The 12046-nt window shown below is 40.8% G+C and overlaps 1 protein-coding gene across 1 annotated transcript in view; it reads left to right on the top strand.

The window, feature by feature from the left end:
- Positions 1–11099, top strand: part of trip4 (thyroid hormone receptor interactor 4) — a 123649-nt gene extending 112550 nt beyond the window's left edge. The window contains exon 13 of the mRNA XM_084741542.1: positions 10772–11099. Within this exon, the coding sequence (XP_084597668.1) occupies positions 10772–10836 (65 nt within the window). The 3' untranslated portion in view covers positions 10837–11099. The remainder of the gene's footprint in view (positions 1–10771) is intronic.
- The last annotated feature ends 947 nt before the right edge of the window (positions 11100–12046 follow it).

The raw sequence follows: 12046 nt of genomic DNA, 5'->3' as shown, positions 1-12046 counted from the left end.
CTGTCTCACTGAGGGCAGGGCTCCGTACACACATGGAGTAGAGCCAGAGGAGACGGGTGAATTGAACTGATAATGTCAGTCCAGTCGACGACAACTCGTTATGTTACTGTTACTGCAATTACAGCTTCCCAACAAGCAATATTTATTGGTGGGATCTGTCTGAAGCCAAAGATGGACAGAAATCGATCCTAAAGCAGTCGAGCCAAAGCTAACCAGCTACTGAGTTATCTCCCAACGGCTTGTGTGTCTTGCATATTGTACCAGTTGTTTTGATGTTAACAATTAGCATGTTAGCTAAAGTTGATATGTATTTCTGTAGGTCTCTGGTTTGTAAATAAATAATATAAATCATTAACTAGGTCATGAGTGTTTTGCCCATTCGTAAAATGCTAGCTAGCTAGCATTAATCATTAAATAGCTTGTTGAATCTGATAGCTAATCTTTGCAAAACACTAACTACCTACTTAATCTACATCAGTCATTTGCTAGCGATCTAGCGATTCGTTTACATTAGCTAACTTAAGATATGATTATATATCACTTTTACAGGGCCCCCAGCAACATATTTTAACCATCTTCAAAATTAGTTTTCCTTTCCAACATAAATAGGCCTCGCACATAAGATATCCAAGTACACAAAACAAGAAAGGAGAAAGTTAACCGAGGTTCCACCAGGTACCAGGTTTGCTTGTCACTGAATTACAGAGAGAAAAGGGGCCAGACTTAGGAAGGATCAATAAAGACCATGTGCCCTTTCAAAACATATTTATATCATTATTAGTGTGTTTAACTATATCATCATTCATTGTCTTATTGTACACCAGCTTCCACTTATTGGTTTCCACAGAAGAAGTTTTAGTTGTTGACACATTAATAAACAGTTATATCTGCTTACAACTGCCTTATAATGCTTATACAATCCTTTCTGTAATGCTAAATATTGTGATTAAAGTGTTACCAGTGAACTGAATGGTCAATCTTAATGTTAAGTGGAACAAAGCCTGTTAAATCAGTTGATCCTCATGGAGAGATGTGGGTAGATTATACAGCACTTAATGAGTATCACAGATTAAAATACATGTCACAGATTGTAGCCAGGACTTTTTTTCCTGAAGGAAAGAGGAAAATTAAAAAAGAAGAAAATTAGGTTTAATTATCAAAGATCTTATGAATTCAAGACCACATACTTAAACCGTACAATTATGCTTACTTTTAAAACGCATTATATAAAAACAAAAAAGCAAAGCAAGACAAAGAAAAGAGTCTTGAATAATGAAGTGATAGCAGATACAATCTATGTTCTAGTGCATGGTATTTCGGGAGCACTGATATAAACCAGTTATCACCATGTCCTCCCTGCTCCACATCCGCCCACCAACCAGCGCTACTTCTGCTGTCCTCGACTTGTCAGACACCGGTTCTCCAGCGAGTTGTGATGAACTGTCATGTGCGTGACTAAACCGGTTCAACAGCGCGCCGTTGGTTGGAGAAATCACTCAGCCATTACAGCCCCTCAGTGTCTGTGAAAACAGCTTCAGGCAGGGAGGTTTTGGACCAAGAGATGGGGAGAGACTGTTTTCTCTGCAGTGGGAAGCATGGTTCATGCTTCTCCCTAACCCCTTGCAAACAGCATGCCAACACAAGTCTCAAACAGCACCTTCTCTATCCACTTGTAAATTCACCAGCTCGGCAGCACAGGAAGGGAATGTAAATTAGGTGTGACTAACAGCAAGATGGGAATCCAGGCAGTTTTTCCCCTCCTCTCTTGCTGTTCTCCCCTGGCTACTGATGGTTTTGTACACATCCACTTTCCCGCAGTGCTCGAGGCTGTCGGCTTGGTTTCACGTGCAGAATGACTTCAGCTGGAGGTGTACTAAGCTGAGGCCAGATAAGGAAAAGAAGATAGAAGGGCAGCGTTGCTGAGCTGAAGTCAGAATGAAGCCTTTTTAAAAAATCCTATTCGATTTATCATGAACTCCGAGCCCTTTCACTCCATCTCCAAAACCATTGGACCAGTGCTGCTTACTGAAATATGTGGAAATACAGCTGCCACATGTGATTTCTCAGAAGCGTTTTAGCTGTATTGACTGCTGCGAGCTTTGTTAACATAGGTACACCGAGTTCTTTTTATGTGGTGAAGGATAAGGCTGCCGATGTTTTTGTTATTGCAAAGAAATCCCATGAAAAGACCAAAATGAACAAAAAAATGGATCCTACTAACAAGAACAGCCTGATACAGATGTGCTATACAGCTCTATATCAAAAAACTATTAAAAACACATCAGTGAGGCACATATTTCTAGGTCTGCCCCTGACTAAAGATTTTCCAAGGGGATTAGCAGTCGTCAGTTCAAGCCATCAGTCAATTCACACGATTATATTAATTTCATAGACAGACACTATATTACTTATGCACTGGCCCCACAGGCCACCAAGGCCCTACATTTGGTGGCCAAAGCACATTTTTGGTGGTCCAAATTTAAGCTTATATAAAAACAATAAAGAAAAGGTAATTTAATTCAGTTTAACACAGGATTCCTTAACAGTGATAAGAAGAGTGTAGCTGTTTGAGGACGGCATCCCGCATGTCAGCAGATAAAGACAGGCTTATGTCTCTTTTTTCTCTTGTACTGAAGGTTTTAGAGCTCTAAAACCATCGGTACCCAGCTGCTGTGAGAAATTACTTGACCTTTTTTAGCTGTGCTAGCAGTGTGGCTCTAGGGATGCCACTGTCGGCTGGTTGGACTGAAATATCTCCACTACTATTGGATAGATTGCCATGAACCTTTGTACAGACATTCATGGCGCTCAGAGGATGAACCCTAATGACTTTGATGAATGCTTCACTTGTGCTTTTCATGCCTCAGCTGTACCTCGTGTTCAGTTCTTTTTGGCAATTGTTGGCATACTAACAAGCTAAACTAAAACCCCTTTTACACAGGACAAAAAGGCCATTAACACCCACTAACATCTGGCTTTTGTCTTCAGTGGGAAAGGGTACATTCAATATTCATTCCCGGGTCAAATGACTCTGCAGTAGTCACAGGTTTTTATTGGCTCCAGCTCCGGCTGGTTGTGATGGAAACATGACACGTGGGTGGACGGGCCCTCTTTTGGCTGAGGCCATGAAAGCTTGTCGCCGCCATCAGTAATTTCTGCGACTCCTTGTCATCTCGGCCACAAATTCCACTGGTCTCCATTCAAGCAGCAAATGAGTCATTTTGTTTGAAGGAGAGACTGAAGAAAAAGATATAAAAAGTAACCACCATAACCATAAATGTGACACATAATAAAAAAAAAAACACAGAAAGGCAAACTCTTCTACTGAAATTGTAATTGTTTATTTTTAGCAGGTTTACCCACATTTAAAAAAAAAAAAAACACTCATGCGCTAAATTTGGTCTATAAGCAGTATAAGATGATGAACCCGGTAAACATAAATATAAACAAGCCCAAACATTAGCATATAAGCATTGTCATTGTTTTGCTTATTGGGATGCTATTTTTATTAAGTAGCACAAAGCGGTATACAGCTAGCATGGTAGCCTGACCCGTTGCATTGGTTGCTTGTTTCAAGTGCGATCACAGCGTCTACATTTTCAAAGTCCCCAGGAAACAAGAACAATCTCCGAGCTGCAACCAACATGCCGAGAATGCCAAATTGGTGCCTGGGAAGCTAATGGTATGAACATAAACAAGCTAACAGCTATTACTTTTTCTTATGCAGTGATGTAGTCATTCTGTCAGAGCTCGACGCCCAAATGTTCCATCAGAACAAGTTCTGCCTCTGTACAGCTCTATTTTGCAGCAGCGCAGCCGCTGCATCCTGGGCTCAGCTCCACTCAAGATGACTGTGATTGGTTCAAAGAAATGCAAACAAGGCAGGGCATTTTTTTCTTTCTCTAGGGCTGAGCGCTGTGAAGAGAGAGGTGTGGCTATGTGAGAGTACTAGCATGGCTGTAGACTCTTAACCTGTTTAAAATGAAACTATACAGTTGTGACCAGTTTTTTAAAAATATCTCTCAAACACTTTGTTGATTTTGGTTGATCCATGAGATTTGTTTAGAGCAACGCCAGCTTTATCTACCAGACCCCCCAAATAAGTGTGTGAACTGAAGATTAATCAGTTAATATGAGCTTACAGCTGTGTGAAATCACTCATGCAGTGTATGCCCTCCCATCTATTCCTTGGCGACATGTTTGAATTCAAACTGTTAAGTTCTGCCATTAAGTCTCAGATTGTTGAAGCTTTCTCACTCTGAGCCTCTTTTTACTCTCCAGGCAGTATACTTGTGATAGACTCTGAATTGGTTATTGTGGGAGCCCACTGGGAATCACTGTAACAGATACTGTTGAAGGTGTAACATTCACAGCGCTGGTGTTGGTGCTCCACTTTTATCTTTTTTTTTTTTCTTTTCTGTGTCATCAGTCGTAGGCATGAAATGATTTCCTCGTGTCAAAGTGTGTCATCAGAAGGTGCACCAACATGTGGTTAAAGTGTATATGCATAGCTGTTCTAGGATTATTACCTAAGTGCATGGGGACCAGTGTGTAATAAAAAGATAGAATACAAAATTCTTCCTTTTTATTCTTCAGTGCGTGGGCGGTTACTCTCACAGAAGGAGAAACAGCAACCAGCCAATTATTCTTGTGATTATTATTGCAAGGAAGTGGATGGGCCTGCATGTTATTGATGTGAGGGAGGATGTCAATGGACCTCTATTTCAGTCTAATAAATACTCTTTGCACTGCTGCCCTTGGATTTTCAAGGGATTATGCGATTGCGCTTCCCATCAGCGATGAGCTGTACTCTCCCATTATGTGTAATGGGAATATTATGCATGCAGTCATATTTGTGAATATGTAAGGAGAGTATCCAAGTCTAGTGTATGTGTGAGCATCTGTGTGTGTGTTATACGGTCTTGATGATGGAGAGCTGGCCCTCTGCAGACAACCTGTGCTTATTTTATGGCCTCCTCCCCAGCTGCAGCATGTGGGCAATAAACCTTTCTCCAGCAATCTCCAAACAGTGCAGCAATCAATGGGAAATTATCTCAGCCAATCGATGGGCCAGCCTTTCTATTTCTCCCTCTCTCTACCTCTCCCGCTGTCCTATCTGTATCCTTTCTCCCAGCGCCCCTCCCTCCCTCTCTCCTCATCCCTTCTGTCTCATTTTTTGCTGTCTCTCTGTTTTTTCCACCCACTCCTTCACTCACCCCCCCCCCCCCGCCCCCCACTTTTACTTGTGTTCCCTCCAGCTCTCTCAGCTCCGCAGCACCTACTCTGAAATGCGACAGCTCAGCAGCTCCAGAGCCATTAACAAAAGTCGCCTTCACCCGTGGAATATGTAACATTGCTGGATTGACTTTCCTGGCGAATATAATGAATCTCACTTGTTCATACAACCAGAGAGCGCTCCGCCTGACAGTTGTGACAACAAGGCCCACTTACTGTACTCTGGGCTGCTCTTGTTGCTGTTGTCCTTGGTCGTTTGTGTCCACTAGAGAAAAACTTAATTATTGCTCCGTGTTTCACTTAAGGATGTATTTTAATAAGTGTAGGAAATTGCCTAAAGGGCACTTCTCAAACTGTTTCCCTGCATAAGGAAAACTACTAAGTGGTTTCCAACATTCAGCCCTCGAAGCAGTGTAAATAGTCTTAAGTTGCTATGGTGACGGAACGGCGATGACTTAAGGCTAAAACGCTCAAGCAGACTCACAGCATCTACGATCTGTCAGACTGCAGTGGTTAAGATATGGATCAAAATCAGAATTTGCAAAAGTACACACATTTTGTACTCAAGCAGAAGTACATATGTATTCCTGGTACGTTGTCTCTGTCTACATTGTTTTTGTCTTGATGCGTCCTCACATTGTTTTTGTCTTGTTACATCTTGTTACATCTTTTTTTTTGTCTTTTACTTATTGTCCCATCCATCCAGGTTGAAATAGGTCTTAATGTTGATGATGTAAAATAAAAATAATCAATAATTCCCCTCAAATGCAGTAAGACTAAAGTAAAAAGTCTGTTTTGTTTATCCCAAAATCAAAAATACATATTTTCCCCCTGACCTGTAGTGCTGTTTATCCATCTAGATTGTTGAGTTGCAGAGTTTTGGAAATATCGGCTGTAAAGGCGTCTGCCTTCTCTCCAGTAGAATAGAACTTAATGGCAAGTTAAACCAGTTTCTCTTTCCAAAAATCATGAATCAATTACTCAAAATAATCCACACACCTTCTTGTGGACTTCCTTCTTGGAACTGCTTTCTTTCTATGATAAAGAAAGTAATTCCAGTTGTTCCGGTTGAGTCTACTGCAGAAAGAAAGTAGTTCCTACATGAAACTGCTCACAATTAGGATTATTTTGAGCAAGTGGATCATGATTTCTGGAAAGAAACATTGCTGTCGAGTTTGTTTGTTTTTTTGTGGGTTTTTTTGCCTTGTTGTCTCAGTTTTCCGGCCTCCGCTGTTTTGGTTCCCTCCCATCGCTCTCATAGCGCAGTTTCAGCCCCAGCAGTCAGCAATTCTCAGTGAGAAGGCTCTAAAAACCGACTGTAAGCCACCTGCCGAGCACTTAATAGCAGACAGACACAATTTGGCGACTAGCTGGTGAACACAGTGGAGCATTTATCAGCTAAAGAGCCAAATATTCCCCTCAGGAGTCTGAGACAAAAACAGAGTGAATATTGAACTTACATTTGCCAGGTGGCGTCGACTTTGAATAAATGGTAATGTTGCCTTGTGGCTGCTGGAAGTGTAAATAGGCAACAGTTTAACAACTTTATAAGGTGATAATATGTCAGGGCTGCGTTTGCACCTTGATGCTCTGCTCCCAGGTGACCAAAAAAATGAATTTGTGCATTTTTCCTAAGTAGAGCACTCAAGGTAATTTCTTTTTAAAGTGCTGAAACCAATTCTGGTGAAAGACGGTTGATTTTTGAGTCTCATTCCCAGGTTGTGAAATACTTACTTAGATTTTCTGAAGAATGAACCAAGAGGAGGAGCAGAGGTCTAGTTTTTTCTCAGACCACTTGAATTACATTATTCTTAAGGATTATTGTGAAACTTTTGCCCAATGACACCAAATTATAAACTGTAAGATATAAGAAAATCTTAAATCTTTATTGCAGATTTTTCAACATAACATGGTATGACTTACTCAGCAGTACTGATATCAATGTATTGTATATCAACTTCTCCAGCCAGCCGGTGGCTTGAGTGAGGTTGTGGAGCCAAACCAAGATTTTGCCGTTGGCTGTGAATGGTTGAGTTAAAACTTTTTTAAAGGTAGTTTTGTGGCTTAAAATGTCTTTGCTCCTGTTCATTTTGATGTAGCAAACCACAGGCTAGCTGGAAGATCCATAATTATAAGATTATGCAAGAAATCAATAAAATTCAGTTCAAAATGTGTTTGTATAGCACTATATATATATATAGCACGCTGTACAAGAGTTTAAGACAGTGCTCGAGTGAAAAGGAAAGTCTTTAGTTTGTTTGAAACCAGCAGGCTTCATACACCTTGGAAAATGTTTTTTTAGGAAAATTTAAAACTTTGTACACATTGCATTTTCATTTCATGTCCTTAGGTGTTCTTGAAGTTGCAGAAATTTTCATAATGCTACAAAACATGTGGGGCTAACTGTGTTGACATCAGCCAAATGAGTAACTAAGGCTGTATTTAGACCAAATCAGGCATTGTGGAGATCAGCACAGGGTTGTCTGGCAGTGTGGCCATGTTTATTTGTGCTTAGAGTGTAACCACCATGAAACAATTAGAAAATAGCGTTATATTTCTTCGATTCGGTGGCTTTCTTGCCACCACCACTCCACGTCTTTGCTAAACCACTGCTGCTCTCTCAAACAAACAAATACAAACCAAAGGAAGCCTCCTGGTATCGCCATTCTGCATCATAGACTGCAAGCCAGACAAAAGATGTAGAAGCTGGGTACATCAGATAAACCAAGAGAGGACACAACCAGCAGAGCGTCACTGTTTGATCCATAAACTGCGGTTTGACCCGCATGATCTCCGGCTTACATGATTGGCCACCGCAGGGTGACATCAGGCTGCGTTCCTCCAAAAGCTGACTCTGTTTAAACTTTTTTCTGCGGCAGCCCTGCTGTCCTGAAAACTCTCTGGTTGTATCACATGAATGGGAGGAATGACGTTTTCACTGGAACGCCTGATTTGGTCTGAATACAGCCTAACACAGTACAACTGCTAAATGCTGTTAACTTGAGTGCTTGTTTTGACTTACATAATCAGTTTGTTTCCATATATGCTGAAACACAACATTTCATAGAAATGTCACTGTGTTATGACAAGGAAAACTGCCAGAGCCAATTTTCCACAATATTGACTCCAGCTCTCACTCGTACAACACCCAAAAGGAAGCATGAGTGATGCATTTCTGGCTATGGAGGATTTATCATTAAAATAATCTTGGATAAACTTCTGGCAGCAGTCACCCAAAAATTCCAGAGGTATTTCCACGCCTAAGCAGCACTTGCTCCTGGCAGAACAGACAGACACTGACAGGCATTCAGACAGGCTTGGAAATGGTGAGCAAACAGCACTTCTCCTAAACACCTTGTTTATGCTGCTACTACCCACAGAGTTCAGCCATAACGTGACAACATGAAAAGAAAGCACAAGTGACAACCACCACCCCTGCCTGTCACACTTGTATCATTTTTTCCCTGCCTCAGCCAAGGGGGAAACAGCCAGCTAATGTGGTGGTTTGACAAGCAGGAGTCTTGTGTTGGGCAGAGAGACACAAGGTTATTATTTGCCCAGCAGTTAAGGACGGGGTCAACGCGGGTTATCAAAACCCAGCAGAGGTTGTTCTGCACAGCGAAGGACAAAGCAGCGGACCGTAGTTTGTGAGAATGAGCTCTAACGGAGGAATCTGAAATGTGTTTTAAATCGGGAATGCTGTAACGAGAGGGAAGAGTGTCCGTTGCAGCAGATTAGGAGGTCAGCTCCGGTCAGTGGCTGCAGGGGTTTTGTTTACACACCATAGCTACAAGCATTCATATAAATAGCAACTTGATAAAATCCCTCTTTGAGATCCTCAGCTGTTTTCATCTCTGTAAACATTCTCATCTGACATTCACATGAATTAGTGAGCCACAAATTATAACCACAGAGATTGTCGGAACAATGGAAGCTACTGTTTTATAGCTTGGAAATGGGAGGCAGTTAATCAGCAAGTTTGTGCAGGTGGCTGCAGATGCCAGGTATTTGGCTCAGCTACAGAATCCCATCGTATTAACGAAAGAATCATCGACTGTTACATTCTTGGCAGACTAAGAAACATGCATAGATGTCAAAATTCCTCAGATACTCAGTGTGGAGTGCACTGAGAACCGATTGTATGGTGTAATGTTTATCAGTTACTATTGATAGCACTTTGAAATGCCCAGCTTTCCTTTGGTTTTGAGCTGAGTTTGAGTTGGCACTAGTGTTGCAGATAGTTTCAAATCAAGTTAGTTGATAAAGGTGTTCCACAAGGATCAATATTAGACCCCCTACTAGTCTCTGCGTACATGAATAATATTTATTTTCCAACTGGACATTGCAGTGTCTGTTTTTATGCTGATGATACCATCTTGTGTGCCATCGCCTCTTCCTCAAATCTACTCAGGATTACAGTCTGATTTGGACGACCTCCAGACTTCTTTTATTAATTTGAGCCTTGTTTAAAACTTCAGGAGGACTCAATGTTTGCATTTTACAAGACGACAGAACTTTGATATTGCTAGTCCAGTCTGCACTCTTACTGAATCTAAAACATACAGAACAGCAGTACAGGAATTTGGTTAGATAGCAGAATGTCCCACAAAAACTCCCATTGAACGTCTCGCATAAAATCTTACAATTCAAATTCATTTTTTTATTCTAACACAGAAGCTTTTGTCTCCTTTCAAAACAAACAAAAACACATTTTACAGTTCACTGTACTGTCTACACTATAGTGATATTCTGCATTCTGCCGACACTACCCTTAAATCCAGGGTTAAATTCTTCACTCGCAGCCCTCGCTGCTGTCAGTTACATGAAAAAAGTCAGAAGGTCATCACAAACATCTTGAAGCATGAGCATACCTGTGTTTTCATTTATGGGGCCAAACTGCAGGTACTGCAAATTACTAATAGCATAAACTGAGACTCATTCATCTGAGGGAGCATCTATTTATTGGTAATTTTAACATTTGTGACTGTGGTGACAGCTTTATATGACTTTAATGCCGGAGATATACTTGCTGTTTGCATTCACGTATGCGTAGCATTAATTTCTTAGGATGCGCACAACCATGAAGGCAGCCGAGGCAGCCATGAAGCGTAGGGATGCGTAGGGATGCGTATGCGAACGCGTAGTTAAAAGCAAGTATATTTCTGCCTTAAGTCTTTTTGTAATGTACGTATGCTCAATATTATTTTCTAAACAGCATATTGTCATCCTCTGGTCTTTATGACCACTGGATTATACTGGATGTACGTCTATATTACTGAATTAAAAGGCACCTTATTTTGCTGCCAACAAAGGCTGCGGTCTAATCGCTCTTTGCTGTGGAATAAAAGGTCTCATTGGCCTTTTACCTCATCATCTCCCTGTCGCTCTCTCTCTCCACTGTCTATCCAAAGCCGCCTCTAATCAGCAGGCCTTGAGCTCTCAGAAAGGTCACTCTGTCCCTTTGATGGTGTTTTGATTCATCCCTTCCTCTTTTTCTCCCCTCCCACCCTTCCCTTTCACCCCCTTTCTCTCACAGGGAAGCTGGAGAGTCACTACCACCAGGGTGCCAAGAAGGGGCTGGTCCCGTCAGCTGCAGACTGACATGAGAGGAGAAGCTGAGGAGGAAAAACAGCCTGATCGCAGGAACATGGAATATTATGTTAGCTTAAAAAAAATGGCACACATTCTCTGCTGGTTTGTCCCAATTAGGGGCCGTCAGTGCTGACTTATTATGAGTTTCAGCCCTGTTTGTGTTTTTAATCACTGCCATTAGCATTTTACACAAAGACTTTTGCTTAAAAGTCATTTCTACGTTCTGCTTTGTGTTTGATCGTTTGCATAAATAAAATTATCCCCCAGTTTCATTTTGTGCTTCTCTTATTTCAATTAAAATCTGATTCCTCACAGAGAAAAAAGCATGTATGCTGTTAAATAACCGGGGTTATGTCAGATTACTTCTAAATGTAATCCATTACTGAATACAGATAACATGGCCATGTTGTAATCAGTAATGTAATCCATCGTATTACAAAAAATATAATCTAATCGGAATACTTAGGGATTACTTTAAAATCAAACATTTAAAAAAATGCACGTTATATTTACAAAAAAAAAAGACAAAGCCACACTTTTAACACCTCAGAACATTTTCAGTGCAGATAAAATGCATTTTTGCATATTCAGCACTTACAGTTGGTCAAATCAAATTACCCTGCCAATAACATACTAAAGGTGCAATGTGTGTTTTTATTCAGGATGATTGCGTGTAGGTTTTTGTTAGTATTGTTTCAGCCAAATGGAGAACTTTGCTGTTGTAGCACGAGAAGAACACCTAATGTAAATTCAATTTTCACTGTACTTAAAAAGGAATGAATTATCCATAAATCGCCATTAAAAACACTAAAGCAAGTATTAGCTAAGTCACCATGAACAAACCTGGCAACCAGAGAGGAGTAACCTACTTAAATATACCGGAGTAGAACATATTCAGCATGTAATCTGTTACCATCCAACCATGTAAATAATGATACCATCTTTTAAAAAAATGTTGTGGTTTTGTTGGCTTCTCAAAGCGCTAGAGACAAAACAGAAAGTGCTTAACTTTGTTTTAATTTATCCCTCAGGTTTTATAAGACAGCAGAGGAAAAACTAGTTTGATGAGGGGGAGAGGAGGACAACAGAGGCAGGCCTGTCCTCAAGTTAACCTTCTCACACTGAAGACCGCATTTAACCCAACAATAGCGCTGCATTACAAACCACAGCCTTCTCATTAATTTCAATGAGACCATTGCATCGGCACAGCAGGAGGGGG

The sequence above is a fragment of the Lutjanus erythropterus genome, chromosome 1 (assembly GCF_056507025.1).
Source record: "Lutjanus erythropterus isolate fLutEry1 chromosome 1, fLutEry1.hap2, whole genome shotgun sequence".
Lineage (NCBI taxonomy): Eukaryota > Metazoa > Chordata > Actinopteri > Lutjaniformes > Lutjanidae > Lutjanus > Lutjanus erythropterus.
The sequence above is the reverse complement of the archived record's forward strand: the minus strand, read 5'-3'. Positions and strand labels throughout refer to the sequence as shown.